We start from the raw sequence: 18,146 nt of genomic DNA, 5'->3' as shown, positions 1-18,146 counted from the left end.
AGTTGATGTTCTCTTTGCACCTGCCCATTGCCTCCTGGTGGGCATCTTTAGGGGGGTCATTGGGAGGAAGGCTCATAGTCTTTCTCACCTTGTACTTTTCCCTGGAGCATGCACAGATTCTCTTGGCCAATTTCTTGAATAACAAAAGTGTTTTTCAGCTGGTTTATTCATTTTATCTTATCTAAGAGAAGCAATGGAACTTCTACCATCCGTACATGGCTATCTTTACTCATTACCAAGACCCAACTAGTTAGAGCATACCTGTTCCCCAAGGACAAAACCATAATATTTTGCTGAGCAATATAGTTCTTGTTAGATTTCCACAGTGAACTGCTATGTTTTGATGAACACAGTAGTCCTTGGTAAAATTCCACAGAACAGTCTGGGCAAGCAGGATTCTTAGCAATATTAAAAAATACTACAAGTAACGCTGTAACTTGCTATAAGTAAGTAAATAAGTTGCTAAGCAGTTTGCTGTAAGTAAATAAGTGTCAAAACAAGTAATCATTTCTCTGTATCAGCATATTTCTGCTCTATTACTGAGAGTCCAAAATATGTCCAAAGTGACTGAACCAGAGGTACAGCTACACAGAACCTATTTGTCATGCTGAAGCAGCATGAAGAACAAAGCAGCAGAACATCTTTTGCACTGCCTGTAGGGAACATGGTTAGGTCACAGATCTTCATCTATTTTCATTGGAAGTTCTTTTTAAAATATTTTAACACTGGAGGGAAGGAAAGAAAACAAATGTGCGTTACTCACATGAGAAGGTGGAGACCACTGTAATGCCTGCACAGGCCCAGGGACATAGATAAATCCAATTGGTTCATATTCATTTTCAACAGCAAAAAAGAAAACAGTTTTGTCTTTACTCTGAAGAAAGAAAAAAAAAAAAAGACTGAATCAAAGCTGACCAAAAATTCTAAAGACTGTAAGTACTTCATGACATAGACACATACTTCCAATGTTTTGAGGCTCAACAGGAGGACTTAGAAGTGACTTAGAATTTACATGGTGATCACCAAATCCCATGGTGATTATAGGGAGGAAATAAAAATCCTGGCCATCATGCTCCAGGGCCCTGAGTGCACCCATAGCCCTTAATTGCCCGGAATGGTCTCACCTGGCATCATCCCCAGCCATGTGCTTTCTGCCCGTTGCCCCAGGAGCTCCTTTAAAGCTCAGGTCTGATTTTCAAATTTTAAAAAAAAAGAAAAAAAAAAAAAAAAGACTGATTTCTCCAGATAACAAGAAAATCCAGAACTGGTGCACAACATGAAACACAGCAGCTGAAATCCTTCATTAAGTGAAACACACAGTGAATCAGCTCAAGGAACATGTAACTGTAATTGCACTGATCATGGCTAAAGGCCAGCTTTTAAGAAGAGAGACCACACTGACTGGAAATCATCTCAAAGACTAGCAGGCACACTGACAAACCAACTGGTTCATCTGTTGTGAGGCCAAGCAGTGCTGGGTAGCAGCTGGAGTGCTGCCAAGGTGGTGTATGAACAGACCTGCTTTTACTAACTCCAAGATACTACTAAACTAATTCCAAAAAGAATCAAATCCATCTTTAAAGGGGATTACAGAACTCACACAGAACAGTCCAGTAATTCATAAAATTAATTGTATGGATTGCACGGTTGCTTTCCTTCAGAAAACAAATGTGAGTGCAAACAGGTCCTTCTCCTACCCCACTGCAGAGAACAAGAAGCAATCACCAGCAGTAACAGAAGTCTGTGTTGTTAGTAAACAAACTTTATCTTTAAATAATCTCTATGCTTGTGGCTTAATAAAAATAAGCAAAAGAAATGACACATACCCCTGTGGCAAGCACTTCTCCATTTCGTTCATATGCCAAGGCTGTAACTGCAGTAGTATGAGGTTTAAAAGCTTGTTTCAGATTTATCTCTGCATTCTCTGTATCAGTCTGTCCTGCAAGAACTGGCAGTCCTTTGAGATCATAAACTTCAATTATGCGGACGACACCATCTTCAAACCCCACGGCAATTAGACCTCCTTTAGGATTTACCTTTGAGTGGAAGAATGAAGAAAAAAAATCACAGTGTACCTCTGTGAGCTTAGAATAAGACTCTGTATGGCACACGCTCTGGTGTTAACCTGTAACTCATCTTACATGGAAGTGTTGCTAAAGCAAAAAGAAAGATTCATACATAGGAAATGTTGTTTATTCTCTTTAATACACTACTGTAAAGGGAGTGGGAGGACTGGGGGTTACTTTTTGGTTTGGATTGGCTGGGGTTTTTTTACTGATAACATGTCATTGAGAATGGAACTGCTAATGAGGATGTGATTGTCACATCTGAGGAAGAGGTAATTCATACTGATATACAAATATATCAGTAGCTTCTTAAGGAGAAGAGTTGGAACTCAAAAAAGGAATTATTGTATTACCCTGAATATAATACTGGGCATCAAATGGGGATATGATTTTTGAAGAGGTGAGGGCACAGACTTGGGTCTGGCTGCCTCCATGTAAAATACAGTTGTCAACAGGGACAGCTACTTGAGATAGCAAGTGGAGGCTATGTCACCTTTACCACAGGCCCTGTAGGTAAGCCAATTGCTAACAGTGTAGACAGGCTTATGAAAGAGAAGAGTTAGCAGAAACAGGTCTGTGGTTTAGCTGGATCTAGCTGGACTTGCAGATTTAGCTGATACTAGCCATACATGGTAGTGTCTTGAAATGATTTACACGCTGAGCCAGCTCCAGACATGGCACAAAACAATATTAATGCACACCAGAAATGAGACCAGAAGAATTGCTGTGTGAAGAGAGGAGTGGATGGATACGCTCCATAAGCAACTGGAAAAAGTGTGATTTTAGGTATGAAAAAGTTTATTGTTCAGAAGGGAGCTAGGGGTAACTGTCTTCCTTTTATCTGGGGAGATCAACCCATGACGTCTTATCTTAAAAATCTCCTGTAATAAGCAGGTGTACGATAGCATTGCTCAGTAAATGACCAAGAAAAGCCACTCATGGACCTCAAATTTATAGCTCTGTGTTTGACACCCTCCTTAATTCCATATCTTTCCTCTACTAGGGAGCCAGCACTCCAGATGTGAGTAAAGAGATCACCTCCCTCACCCAGATGGTAATGCCCTTCCTAATCCAGCCCATGATGCTCTTGGACTTCCTTGGGTGCATTGCTGGCTCATGATCAGCTTGGTGTCCCCCAGCATCCCAAGATTGTTCTCTGCAGCTTTCTAGCTGGTGGGCCCCCAGGCAGTATTCCTGCCTGGGGTTATTCCTACCTAGATACAGGAGTTTGCATTTTCCCCTGTTGAAATTAATGAGATTCTCCTCAACCCAATTCTCTAGCCTGTCCAGATCCCCCTGAATGGCAGCACAACCCTCTAGAGTACCAGCCACTCCGCCCAGTTTTTCAGTGAACTTGCTGAGGGTGCACTCTCTTCCAGAGTCCAGGTAACCAGTGAAGAAAACTGGCACCCTTGATGAGCCCTAGGGTACCACTAGAGACCAGTTTCTAACTGGGCTTTGTGCTGCTGATCCCTACCCCCTGGGCCCAGCCATTTAGGAAGTTTGAAATCCATGTCACTGTTCACTTACCTAACTAACTTGCCTATGAGGACATTATGGTATATAGATGCTTCAAATTATGTTGGATGAAATTTTCTTAGACTAATAGCACAGGTTCTCAAATATATTTGAGCACCTTAAGCTATGTGTAAGTAGCTAATGGGATTTTAAATGCAGCTAGACAAAGTACCCTTGATTTTTCAGATTCTGTTTAGTCCCAACTTTTGTAAAACCAAATTGAGTCATTTGCAATGCTGTACAATTTTTTGTGGCAGTCAGCTTCCCTCTTGAATGTATAGGTCATCACCTAACAGCATTCCTGAAACTCTGCATGGCCAGAATTACAAGAGCACTGTCCCAGTGTTACCCTCACTTTAGAAATTCAAGTAAGCACTTTCCTCCATAAATTTGCTTATAATTAACCCACCAGGCTTGCTACGTTTCCTCAAGAACATAACTAGACACCATTTTAATTAAAATTAGCAAATATGTCTAAAAGTGATAGACTCCACACTCCACAAATGATCAGCTCTGGCACATTTTTTTAATGATTTATCTCCAAATGTTTGTGGATTGTCTGGACTGTCATTTCAAAATGTGTTAACTAACTCATGTTAATTGACAATTACTCTGCATGGGTTAAATCAAAGCTGTTGGTCTATAAACTAAGACTACTTCCTGGGACTGCACACTGAGATGTGATTTTAAAATCTCAGGAAGACACAAAGTAGGATACCTGATGATCCACTGTAAAGTCAAACTGTACACATACTATATACATACATACTACTCCACAGACTTATATATACATAATACTAGAGTAAATTCCACCGTGGCCTAACACTGACTTCTATAAGGTCTTGTATGGTGAGCAACTTTCTTGATGCTGGCAGGCTCATAGGCCCCTTATGAATTTTTATTACCATACTAGCAAAAACTCACAACAGGAGGTGCCCACGTCAGTGCTGTTCCTCCTTGTTTAAACTTAATTTCACTCACTTGACTGTTGCTGATGAAATCATAGATACGCACTGACCCTGTGTGGAAAGGAGACAGTAAGAATTTATTTCCTGCAACGTCACTAACATTTTAAAATTTATGGAGGAACATCTATTTGAATGAAAAGATGGATAGAATGTGATTAATTTTTCTCTTTGAGTATCCAATGCCCACCTGGAAAGACATGGCTGATGGTTATGAAGTACCACAGCTAGCATGGTACTCATGAACAAAACATAAGCTTTCTTCACTCTTTAACTTACACGCTCCTAAGAGTTGTCGGGGATGAGGGTTGTAATAAGAAGTCCCATGCTGACCACCATGTGCAATTTTCAAGTAATCACAGAATTGTGGCATACCATAAGGAAAATCCATACTGACAGCATAGGAAAAGATGATATGCTACTACTTGGGACTGCCTAGCGAGGGAAATATTTAAATAGACGAAAATGGGATATTGTCCAAAGAAAAGCCAGCTTCATCAGAGGTAAAATTAACAGATTCATAGGCACACATATTGGTCTGCATAGAATATATGCCAGCTGGAATGGAATTTTAAGTGTCATTTGCTCAACTGGTAGGAGTTTGTCTTCAAGCTAGAATACCATGTACATTGTGTAACACAGACAAATGACAAGACACTGCTGACAAGAATTGAGTTAAAGACCTTGTAGCATTTTCTGAGAAGTGTAAATGACATTGTTAATGTTCTGGCCAGTGGTTCTTCTTTCAAAGGATGATAAAGCTAACTGAGAGACCTAAATTGCACTATTTATATAAGTTAAATAAATATGTCTGTAATTACATCTTAGCTGTTGTTGAGAGCATGATAGCTATTGCATTTTCTAAAAAAGCCACAAATATTAGCATTCACAATGACTTACACAATGCTAGAGATATATGTAATTCCTTACAAAACAAAAATCCCAACACTTATCAATTCAGAGCCTTGAATACAAGTGCTGTGATTCAAACCAAATGTTTCATCTTTTCAGCCGTTTCTTCAGAATGAAAGAATTTACAAAGTTTCCCTCATTAAAATCCCAGGCTTTTAACATGAAGCAGCCTTAATGCATTATTTCAAAACATTAATGATTTGTCTTAACTATTAAAGAACTGAACCCAGGAATAACAGTTGTCTGTAAAGTGACTTTTCCAGAGCAAATACACAACTTCAGTTCAAAACATAATAGTGCCAAACCAAGCATCATTGCCCTTCAAAAACAATAATTAACAGTGGTATGAGGGGAAAGGAATAGCGTACTTACGGTCAAGAGCAGTGGTGGCCATAAGGTATGTAACGGGAGAGACACTCATGGCCTCAATCCTGCCAGAGTGAAAGGTATACAGGCACTCTGGATCACGGGTCTGCAATGCAAAACAGAAATTCTGCTGCATTCTGGAGCTGCACTTACAAGGTATTACCAGCCATACCAACAGCAAACCTGAAAAATCTAGACAGGTGCTGTCTGTGTGAACAAAACTGGGCATGCATGAGGTACCTATATGCAATTCCCTTTTTTTTTTTTCTTTAGTTAAATGTTCATAAGAAGATCATCAGCAAAGTTAATGTAAGAATACTAAGTTCATTTAAAATCCCATAATTTTCTATGTGAAGATAAAGGGAAATGCCTTTCATTAAGTGGTTTCATGCTTGGAATTAGTATTTTAAACAAAGAGCTGTCGCTGTGAAGGAAAAGAAAATGCTCTCAAGCCTAGGGCTTATGCTGCCTGGGAAATAATTTCATTCCAAGGAATTCCAGATTTTTACATACATTTTTTACATGAGTTTTTATAGTACATTTTGTACATCTTTCATCTACCATAAAATACTTGAAATGTAATTTTACCTGTTGCCACAGAACTTTATTTCACTCAGAAGGATAGTTCCCATTTACTTTAACATGTTTGGGAGCAAAAATTAAATTACCCCATTTTAACTGTGCCATCTATTTCTCCATCAAAATCATCTCTAGCAGTAACACTAGCAACCAGTAGGATAAAACATGTAAAGTGCCTTTCATCTTCTCTGTTTTTCCTAGTTCTTCATGTCATTTAGAGACAACAGTAAGGATTGTTTCAGACACCTATCTAGATCGGCTATAGTAATACTCCTTGAACTCATTTCCTGCATCCATGCAACTTCTATTACCAGTTTATGAGAACAAAACTCCTTTCAGGTAACTTGAATTTGGCAGCCAAAATATCAGGAATCAAATATAAAATTACTTTTTATAATCCTGCACAATCACTATAATCAATATAAAATAAATTTTTAAGGAAAAAAATATCTGTTTCAATGCTAAAATTTTCAATCGTGCAGCTTCATAAACACAAATTTCATTGCAGATGCATCCAGAATAGTTAAAGGAAATTATTGCAAAGGAATTGAACAAATCAGAAGAAAGAAAAAGAAAACAAACTTACCATATTTGAAAAAGTCAAATCCAGCTTCCAGATTGCCCCATTAGTATCCTGAAGAACAAACAAAACATGTAACTTGAATATTTCCAAACAATTTGGAAATAAAACTGCCCACAGTGACTCCTTCAAAATTCCTTAATGATTATCATTGAGAAACTGAACTGACTGAATGTGGTGATGTTGGTCCTATCAGTCCTTTCCATCAGTCCAAGATAAAAGAACTTGGAGAATACCTTTTGATATTCTCCTTCTCTTATGCAGTTCTGGCTCTGAAAAAACAGTCTGACATGTTAGTATACACTAAAAATATAGCATAGCATGGCTCAGTTGGAAGGGAACTACAATTATCTAGTCCAACTGCCTGACCACTTCAGGGCTGACCAAAAGTTAAAGCATGTTGTTAAGGGCATTGTCCCAATGCCTCTTAAGTACTGACAGGCTTGGGGCATCAAGCACCTCTCTAGGAAGCCTGTTCCAGTGTTTGAAAGACGATAATGTTTATATATATAGAAGATTGAACTCTGCCAAAAAGAAACATACTGATTTGTAATGTATTCCACCACCCACAGGGGCGTATGTACTTGAGTGTACCTTACCTGAGCATACCAAACGGGCTGCCCACAGTCATGAACTTTTGACATGAAACTCAGACTGACATTCCGGCCAACATGAAGTTCATTCATAGGCTCCACCTCCACTAACCCTGTGTCATCCATAGAATCAGCAGCATCTATTGTCTCCAAGTTCCACACCTTCATGGCATTGGAAGCATAAATTAAAAAAAAAGGGGTTTTAGAAGGCCAGGTTATGTCTTCATACACAATTAATATAAAAATTCAAAATTATAAAAAACTAGGGGAGTGTGGATTCTACAGGTAGAGTCTCCAACCTGTCATATCTGCCTCGCTGCTTAGAATGTAACCTACAACAGTGACAATCAGCAACTGCTATCTGATATGTTCAGGTGCAACGCAAAATATATGTAAAAGTTCTCTGTCCAATTCTGAAACAATGGTGGCTTAAATCCAGCCCTGTCCCTAGAAGAGCTATGCACGGCAGCCTCAGAACTATAGAGAGTAAATGATGACTGCCTGCTCTCCACATTGTTCATACTGAGGTAGCACAGAAGAAACAATGGGAAATGTAACACATCCATGTTCTGTTCTGTGGGATAAGACCAAGACATCAGTTGGCACCCTTATAACCAAGTGAATTTTCATAATGGAATAATATCAATTTATAAAACAAGGCAACAACAAAAACTCCAGGGTGTTTCAAACCCTCTGCTTTCTACAACAGTCAGCTTCTCATTGATTATCTAGGTCTTTCTCACATCAGCAGAAGACACATCATGTCTTCCCTTAAAAAGCAGGCAAACAAGATGGCAAAATCCTTGATAACTGACAGGTGAGAACAGAAACTGGTGGTATGGATAAGAAAAACTTTTTGACCTTAATTTATAAAATTGTATGTTAACTTCAGGATGCTTTTTCTTTTAATTATTCTTCTATTTCAGTATATGTATCTTTGAGATGCTAGTTAATTTCTATGTAATTTTAACATTAATAATCTGAGCTTTCAAATACTCAGAAAATTAATTTCAAATATTGCTGTAGCTTATCCTTTGAAATAACACCAAATGTATTAATAGGCCTGAAAATTACAAAGATTAACCAAAAGTACACATGAAAAAAAATGTTAGAATTGCAAGAACCAAGTTGTTAGACAATCACTGAAAATTATTTTGATTTCACAGAGTAAAAGATGATTTATTTACTACTATTAAACAGAGAATGTTGCATGAACCTGTCTGATTCAAACATATATACTGAGGAGATGTGCTTTTATTCAGTTTGTTCTAAAAATTAGTTTTCAGAAAGAAACTGCACTACAAAATCACCTTCATAAGCAAGCCCCTGTAGAGAAAAAAATGTAACATTTACCTGCTGACCATAAATTTGCACACCTAAAGGCAGAGCAGAAGACAAACTCACCCGAATGAAGCCATCTTTTCCAACAGTGACAAGTTCTCCTTCATCCAGAACTAATTGGCTGACAGTGCCATTGTGACAGGGCTTGTGTCCAGCTCGACAGAGCTCTACTTTAATGAGGTCCCCTTCCCAAAGCAGAAAGTTGCCCCACTCAGTCCCTGAGATAACCTACAATGAAGATAAGCACATAAGCACCTGCACTTAACCATATGCAGAAATGGCAAGAAACTAGTTAACATTTGTGGCTTTCCTCCACAAAAGCATTAAATCGATAGCAGTGTACAGATATTTGCAAAAGAAAATGTAAAGGATTAGAAGATTCAACTTTTTAGCAATGTGACATCATTTACATGCACTGAAATGCTTAAAGGTTAGGGCTAACAGTCTTTGTATTTCTTTACAGTAACGTTTTCATTACCCTGTTGGAGGAGTCACAGCTCTAAGTCAACAGAGATCTTTTGTCTGGGAATTACAATACTAGCTGTACTGTTCAATTATTATAAAGCAAGCCAGGTTTTTGGCAAATTAATGTCAATATTACCTTATCAGAGCAGTGCATTGAGGGACTAATTCAAATCACTTTGAAGTAAATAGTAACTCTCCAACTTACTCAGTTAGGTTTTGTATCAAAACCTGAAAGGGAACATAAAGTCAATTAAACTTTTTCTTACTTACCTTCCCATCTGGCAGCTCCACATAGCCTATAATGTCGGTCACTGCTGTTTTTCCAAACCTGCCCAAAGCTCCCTGTAACTTGAGACCAGTGAATGTGAGAGCCATCTTCCAGAACCTGAGTACAGAAGAAACATCACTTTCTGACACATTTCCTAAACACACTCTTCAGTCCCGCTCAGACGTTGTAATAATCTTACCAGGGATGCCTCTGAGGTAAGAGCTGTTCAGTTATCATTCTTTTTCACAGGAGATCTTGGGTTTTTCTTTTTAAAATGAGATAAAACTTTGTAATGACACAAACATTTCCTTCTACTTACCCCTATGAAAAAGCGAGGAAAAGGATTTGGGGTGGGCAGAATGAAGAATAAACTGCTATTTAAAATTAGTAAGTGTAAAATAGATAGCTGCATCTTCCCAGCTACAACACGTAGTTAGGGATACCTATCTTACTCTTGCTGTCTTCTGTGTATGATGCTCAACTGCGTAAATCCAACAGACCAAGGTCTTCACTGAATTTCATCCAAGTACCCCCATGGACTTGAGCTTGACTATAAAATCTCACTGAGCCAAAGGTTTTATCCTAGATCTTTACAGCTATTTCTATTTGATCATTATATTTTTAGCAGTATAAAACATAACTTTAAATTACTGCATCACAGAAAAATTAACATATACTGCAATTAGGAATGGTTTGTTGTCTGTGCAGGAGACATTACATTTAAGACAGGTATTGAAAATTGGAATTTGTGACCACATTTGGGTGAAGGGTCATGTTTATCATGTTATAAAAGCTATGTCAAGGTTTATTCATAGATTTTAGCTCAAAAGAAATTTTGTAAGAGATTTTGTTTTGTCAGATTTCCATCAACAATGTCCTCTAAACCACATTTTTTCTGGGTCTAAAGCCATTTACTATTTCAGACCACCTTGCAACCAAACTATAGAGCAAATCTCAGATTTTTATCTGATTCCTCTGTTAAAATTCAGAGAAACTTTAGATGTGTTACACTTATAATAGAAATGATACCTTTAGAATAGCATCCAAGTCATATCTTAGGTCTCTGCTGTCTTAACATTGAACACTGAATAAATACAGAACATAGAGCTAATCCCTGTCCCAAAGAGCTTAAAGTTCTGGTTTATTTTTTATTAAAAAAGGAACCATGAACTTCCCAGAGAATGGAATGTATGGAAGCATATATTTTGTAAAGCTTCCTTGCATGCTTTTGGTGCTATCAGAAGGTTTCTGATCCATGACTTGGCAACCAGTCATGCTAACAGCTGCCCAAAGAGCAGATGAGTCCAAGAAATCACAAGTAGAAAGCCCAGAAGGCACAGGAGGCATATATGTTATGTTATCAGCTAGAAGACATGTATATATAAATATTTTTTATTAATTGTCCACGATGCTGGTTGAAATTACAAGAATGGAGCCAGTGGTACCAACAGTCAACATCAAGCATCATCCTTTTTACACAGCAATGGTGTTAAAAGACTTGGCTGACTGGCTGAAGGACTCGAACTTTCTCATTTTTGTAATTGTAATGGCCAGGTAAAATAGTATTCCTCATTGGTCCATGTTTGCTAATGATACATTCCTTTTAGTTGTCTTCCACATATTATGACTTCAGAGGTGATATGTATTAATCCTAATCAGTAAACCTACCTGATGTGACCTGCTCCAGATGTAGCTAGTTGCTCTTCATTATCAGCTGAAAATGTGACCTTGTAAACATCCTGTGAAAAAGCTTTGGACCTCAACACAATTTTTTCTTGTTTCCAGTCCCAGATAGTCAGCATGTAGTCAGGGCTGCCCCCAACACTGGCCAGCAAAGTCCCAGCACTGTTGAAATCACCAGCAACATAGGCTTTCTCTGTTCCACCTGAAGAAACATAGAAGCCCCAATACACACACATACAGAAAAGAGAAAGAAACAATAAATCTACTTATAGGGAGCTCAACGTTCACTGCAACTATTTTTTTCACTAGGTAATAGCTCTCAGTTGGCTATTTCTACTAAATAAGTTTTCTCCTATGTGATAATAAAAAAGCTTAACCACTGTTTTCTATTTTGCTTTGAAGGACCAAAAGGTTGTATTTCCTTGTAAACTTCTGAAGTGACCCACTACTCCATCTGCTGGGATCTATAAACACTGGCTCATTTGTGTAAAATGAAAACAGAATTTTTTACACTACCTTGTAGTATTCTGTAGGGCCTCAGTGAAGGATAATCGTAGATGATGAGGTCTGGCTTCTTTCCTTTTTCTCCTACTGCAAAGTACTGCTTAGTAGGGTGTGCCTTGAAAAAGCAAAAGTCCTGTTGCATGCTGTAATGACACATTTGTCTCTATCCTGCCAGTTACTGAGTTATTGTATTTACTTACTCGTTACTCAAAAGATATTGCTGTAAACACTAGGTTGTATTTTTCAGTGTGTTTACTCTGAACTGCCAATCTATTGTTCAGTATCAGAATGAAGCTGCTATGCACACAAAATGGTAAAACCATTATGCACACAAAATTGTATATTGCACATATCATGTAGAACCATGACAAACTGAAATAATTTGCTTTATCATGCATCCTTTTACCATTCCTACCTCACTCAACCCACTAGCTGATCTTTCCATGAGCAGTATTTGTGTCAGCAGCCATCTCCTCCAGCAGACAGCTGCAGAAAAGACATCCTGCATGACATTGGTCTGAAGACATAAAGATGTACCATCATTCCCCAGAAAAGGCTGCTTACAACGGAGCAGAACAGTCTGAGGCTGGTGTTCTGAAAGCCTTGCTCATGTGGAATACAATTGAGAGATGGCAGAGCCCTACACAATGTAAGGTGCTTCAAATCCAGAGGAAGCATTTGAGAGTCCAAGCTCTTGGTAGGAGCTTACTAGAGTGAAATCAGTTTTTTTTCTCCTCATTTATCTAGGAACTTGATTTTCTAAATTTTAACTGCAGAAAAAATACTACTCTAATATCTGCTGTGACTAGGAGAGATGAATGTTCAAAAAAAAAAAAATTACAAGTTGATATGAGCCAAAATAAGAATGTAACAGTTCTAAAAATTAATCCCAACTGGGACCTGTCATTCCTTTAAGTCCCTGAGCCTGGGATTTACACATGCAGGTATTTGTCCTCTGCACATTATGCTGACAGGCTGAGTAGCCTACACTGCATGGTCTACACATGCCCCTCATCAAAACCATACTTTCTTATGTATATGCATGTGCAGCTGCACCACGTCCCATCAGGCAACCAAATAAATATATTGCTTCTAGAAAGTGATTAACATCCTAAAACACAAAACAAAAGCCATACCAGGATAAACCCAATTCCACCACCACTGCTGCTCCGAAGATAACTTTGAGAATTAGTCTTCAGGTCCAGGAACACCACTTGGTTGCCTGCTATATACATCAGTGTTTGGCTATCCATCACCAGCAGGTTTACACTTCTGGTGCAGTCATATCCAAAAGAATGTCTGAGAACAGTTCAATAAGGAAAATATTTGAAGCTGGCTTTCTAGAAAAGTTTACTAAGTGGACAGAAACACCTAAGCCAAAACTGAAATGGGAATACTGAATTTGGTGGCTAAAAGCCTAATGTAGGAGGTAGTTTTGTTCAGTATACAGTGAAGGTAAAATATATCAAGCCTCTCTAACTGAGGGGAAGGCACAAGGGAAGACCTTCTAAAGTTCATTTTTCATCCTTTCATCTCCACTCCAGGGCACACTTGCCTCTGCTGGATTCTTTGAGGCTGCAGGAATTCGTAGTCTACTGGTGTTCTCTTTTCAAACAAAATGCACAAGATGTGCATCAGATTACTAGGAACTGAGCTACAGACAAGAGATCAAACCAAAGAAGTGCTCCGACTCACTTCTTAAATGTTTATAGGCAGATGTAGAGGGGAAGATCCAGACTCAATATCAACTTGACTGTGTCTGCAGAGAAAACCACCAGCACTTGTGAAAGTCACATATCATATCTTACTTGAGCATACCTAGAAAAGAACTTATTGCAGCTCTTAACTGATGGGCATCACTTCCTTCATTCTACCAGTTTAGATCATCTGAGCACCAGGCTACAAATCTACATGGTTTCTTCCCCACTTCTCTCTTAGCAGTTCTGTGAGGAAGCATGAGGTACACAGCTGCTCTTCTCCTGCCCTCCCCTCAGCTTCTTGGGGAACACCAGTGTGGCTACACAGAAAGGTAAAGCTTTGCAGGGGACATTCTTATGCTGGTCTTCTGCCTGGTCACATTAACTTGGCCACAATCTAGTTCTACAAGAGTACTTATAACAGTAAGAATTATGTCCAATAAGAAATGCTTATGAGGTCAAGGCAATGTTTAAAATTAAATTAATGCAGAACCATAACTGGTTCTTATCTGTGTCTCAACCAAAGGTATCCCACTAATGCCACATAGGCTACTCCAAATTAGACAAGTACAATTTTAAGAACGTATATTAAATATCCTTAGCTTTAAATTTGCACAGCCTCAACAGAAAGGATACTTAAAAGTAAGGAGGTTAATTGGTATCCCAGAGTCTTCAGTGACAAGTGGCCGTGAATATATATCTTCATAGTTATAGAAGAAAGTGTCTGAGATTTTCTCTTCTACCTTCTCAGGCCTTTTTTGTGCCTCCAAGGGTACTTCACTATTATCTTGCTCTTCCAAATCACCTTCTGCATCTCAGAAGTGGGAACATGAAAGAAATTTATATTCACCATAAATTTTAGGCTCCTTGCTGATATTTGCACCTAACTGCAAAAGGGAAGGATTCACATGTTCCTTAACTCCTTCAACAGAGTTAATAGGCACTCCATAACTCAAACCAGGAGTACCATGTCCTGGAACAGCCTGTAACAAGCCCTCCCTCAAGCTTTTAAAAACTTTACTGTGAATATTCAAAACTGAAGAATTTAAAGAAGAAAAATTTTGAGAGTGTTTTAAAACTCAAGGCCTACCAAAGTAGTCCAGTTCAGCTTTGTTTGGTGTCTGCGTCTCAGCTTTAGAATCCAAATAGTTTAAGTGTCTTTTTTCAGTAGCTATTGAATGCACATCATTACACAAAACAATTAATAAAAACACATATAACAGACCACCATAAGACACCGTTGTACTCAAAATGGCATACTGCTAGTGTGTGACCCAGTGTAGTTCCTTGCTGGACAGCAATGCAAAATACTATCAGCTTGACTTCCAACTAGCCATATGCACTTGTAAAAAGTACTTTTCAGTTTGATCCCTCAAATCAAATCCCCATTACCTACTTTGTAAGCTTTACACCTTGTCTTGATTTTTTTCTCTCTGAGGTGTTGGACAAAAAACAACCAAAGGGGTCAGACACCAGCCATGGGAAAGAGCAAAATGAAGTCCTCAAGGTAAGCCAACTGAAAGGGAGCAGTGTCAACTACAGAGCAATAACTGCAACTCGATGGCACTTGTCTGAGATGCTGTTCATAACAATAACAGTAAAAAAATGAAAACTAGAAAGTAGCGGCATTTTTAAGGTCATGCCCACATCTCCTCAGTGGAAAGCAGTACTCACCAGTGCTCTCAGCGTCTGACTCCACTTGCTCCACTTCTTCATCTTCTTCCTCTGCAGTTGGTGATTCCTTTGGAAGACTAGTTTTGCTTTCTTCTGCAAGGGACAACTGGGATTACTCTCTTATTCCTTTGACTAATTTGCTCATATATGCCATGTTAAATAAACACATAGTTCTGTAGCAGTAAGAAAAAAAAAAAAATCCCTTCTGCCCAACACCGGACTTCCTGCCAGTTAGCATTAAGTGTGGGGAGAAATTTGCTTTCAAAAAAACATATTTTAAAACTTAAGGGAAGGAAAGAAACACATCCTATAACAGGAAAAAGGTATAATAGGAAGATCAAACAAATGCTGAAAGTATTGCAATATAAGCATCAAAAATCCTTCCAAAGTTTCACAGGAGACTCACTAGTGGATTTTACCCATGCTACCTAGATCGAGCAGTTAGATGACATGACCTCTCTTAATAGACACTGGACAGGCATTTCAAGGTGAAAACAGTGTTAAAAAGAGAAATACAGGTCTCTGACTGAAAGACACTGGTGGAGTTAACAAATTGATTGCAGTACTGGCTACAGAGACAGGTCTAAGCAGCAAAAATTTTCAGGGGAGAGACTTTGTGGGCTGAGGGACAGCAGGAACTGCAGACACGGTGGTCAGCCCAGAACTTCACTGGAAGGGGTCATCTTTGACCAGAGTCAAAATGAACTTTGGCAACACCATGAGCAGCAACTGAAGATGAACACATACTAGTAAGGAAGAGTGGTGGGAGAAGACAGAACTTACTGTAGGTTCAGTATTGAAATCACAATAAAATGGTAGGAAATACTCACGGACACCACTGTGATCTGCCTGTGCACCTTCTGCTGGCTTCTCATCATCTCCCTCCTTTTCCCTTGGAGAAGATGGCACGTCATCTTTACCTGGTGGTGGTGAAGAGGAACTTTTAGTATTTTTGCCTTCATCTGCCATTTAGACCCTTTTCATTTCCTCCCAAACACTTTGAGATTCCCACAGATAATATTTGTCTTCTGCCTGTAAACTACAAATATGGATAACCCCAAGACATGTCCCAATTTCCAGGGTGAATTCATTGGTTGAGGTTTTAGGACTCCAAGTTCTGTGTACATTGCTATAGAAAGACTAAACATTAAACAGGGGAAGCTGAAGACAGATTTACATGTTTTGGGCTTCTCTTTAATTTTTGTTTTTGAGACAAGGCTATTCTTCCACCTTTCTAGTGGACTTCACAAAAATACCAGGAGATAGACATTCTGAGACCATCTAACATCTTGAATGGAGAAGCAGGAGAGATGAACCTTAAGAAAAAAAGGACTTTCTTCAAAATGCTCTATGTTCATGGAAAGTGAATTAAAAAACAAACAACCTTTAAACAGCTTCAGTAACACCCCTCAGCATTTTTTCAGCTTTGAGACTATAATTTTCAGAGTGCTACAATTTCACTAGTCACCACTGTCCTCTGGAGCAGGAAAGATCAACATTTTTTCATATAAAAACCACATTGATCATTTACATAAACATCTCTGAAAGAAGCAAAAAAGCACAAGCATTGCTCTTATCCTATATTTGTTCTGCCTTTTGATTTCAAACATGGTGTCCATTTCCAAATAAAGCACCTTAAAAGGAACATTGATGCAATTTTGTACAAATACTACAGCTATAAAATCCTGTCCAAAATCAGAAAATTCACAAGTAGAACGTAAAGAAACCTAAATATTCAGAAACAAATACAGGCAGGATGCAAACAAGTCTCTTTTTATGTGTGAGCCTGACTCTGATACCAAGAAAAAGTCCCTAAAAATGCATTTCCTCTTTCTGGCTTTGGGTCATTTGAGAAAAGATCTTCTGAGGCATTTCAGACTTCTCAGGTATTTTAGGTATATACAGTCATCCTGCCCTACTCAGTCTTCATCCAAAGGTTCTGGCTTTCCTGCGTAATTTAATTTAAAAATTAAAATGAGCTTTTACCCCTCAGGAGTGCTGAGAAAGACTTGAAAATAGACATGCAAAAAGCTTTGCATTCAGAAAACAAATAAAAAGAAAACAATTGCAATACATCTCAATATACTTAAATGGAATCCATGAGGTTTTAACGGGGTAACAGAACCGATATCACTGAAGTTGAAGAAATGGTTACAGACAGGTTGCATAAATATATAGTGGGGTATTCAGAGACCTGAATTCTAATTCCAAATCCAGTAATGACGTGTACAGTTTGTATCAGCCATTTCACCTCCACCTGTCTCAGTTATCTCTTGTGAAAAATGAGATAATAATACTTACCCATCTTAGCAAAGTGTTTTGATATCCACAGAGAAAAGTGCTATAAAATTTCAAATTATTGTAACTAATTAGCAATCATTTATCTTCTAAAAATTAAGACTATCATAGTTTTCATTATAAATTAATTCCTATCTGGAAAATGCTTTAGGCTGAAAGAGGGTATGAACATTTCTGCCTGCACTTATATCTGGGTTCTAGTTAAAGAAAGCTATTGCAATATTCACTGTGAATATTACTGTGATGGTGTTCAAGCACAAAAAATCCTGAATTTAAAGACACCCAGGAGACTCAGTGGGGGGACACGTTTACTTTGGTTGCAGGTTCTAGGTTTCATGGGTTGACTGCTCCAGCAAACTTCTGTGTAGGTTCACTGTGACAAAGGTATGCATCTCTCTGCTGATTTTCTTATCCTGGTTTTTTGTTCTTTTTTTTTTTTTTTTTCCTGCAGTTTTCCTCAATAAACTAGAATTAGTGCTTTTCATACTGAAAACTGAGATAGTGGCAAGTAGAACTGGTGTGAAGTGGGAAAAAAAACCCCAAGTTGGCAACCAGACATTTTTGCTACCATGCCTGACCAAGAGAGTATTATTTCTTTTCCCCTAGTCCTAGTAATTCAAGATTCTGACCTGAAACA

The 18,146-nt window shown here is 38.4% G+C and overlaps 1 protein-coding gene across 1 annotated transcript in view; it reads right to left on the bottom strand.

The window, feature by feature from the left end:
- Positions 1 to 18,146, bottom strand: part of CFAP44 (cilia and flagella associated protein 44) — a 45,781-nt gene that overhangs the window by 24,947 nt on the left and 2,688 nt on the right. Inside the window, exons 2-14 of the mRNA XM_074928110.1 lie at positions 15,212 to 15,304; positions 14,174 to 14,351; positions 12,977 to 13,139; positions 11,853 to 11,955; positions 11,322 to 11,538; positions 9,656 to 9,770; positions 8,984 to 9,148; positions 7,586 to 7,741; positions 6,993 to 7,040; positions 5,834 to 5,933; positions 4,509 to 4,603; positions 1,827 to 2,036; positions 764 to 874 (exon numbers count right to left, since the gene is read on the bottom strand). Coding sequence (XP_074784211.1) covers positions 764 to 874; positions 1,827 to 2,036; positions 4,509 to 4,603; positions 5,834 to 5,933; positions 6,993 to 7,040; positions 7,586 to 7,741; positions 8,984 to 9,148; positions 9,656 to 9,770; positions 11,322 to 11,538; positions 11,853 to 11,955; positions 12,977 to 13,139; positions 14,174 to 14,351; positions 15,212 to 15,304 — 1,754 coding nt within the window. The remainder of the gene's footprint in view (positions 1 to 763; positions 875 to 1,826; positions 2,037 to 4,508; positions 4,604 to 5,833; positions 5,934 to 6,992; positions 7,041 to 7,585; positions 7,742 to 8,983; positions 9,149 to 9,655; positions 9,771 to 11,321; positions 11,539 to 11,852; positions 11,956 to 12,976; positions 13,140 to 14,173; positions 14,352 to 15,211; positions 15,305 to 18,146) is intronic.

The sequence above is a fragment of the Athene noctua genome, chromosome 1 (assembly GCF_965140245.1).
Source record: "Athene noctua chromosome 1, bAthNoc1.hap1.1, whole genome shotgun sequence".
Lineage (NCBI taxonomy): Eukaryota > Metazoa > Chordata > Aves > Strigiformes > Strigidae > Athene > Athene noctua.
Note: the sequence above shows the minus strand (reverse complement) of the source record. Positions and strands in the feature narration are given on the sequence as shown.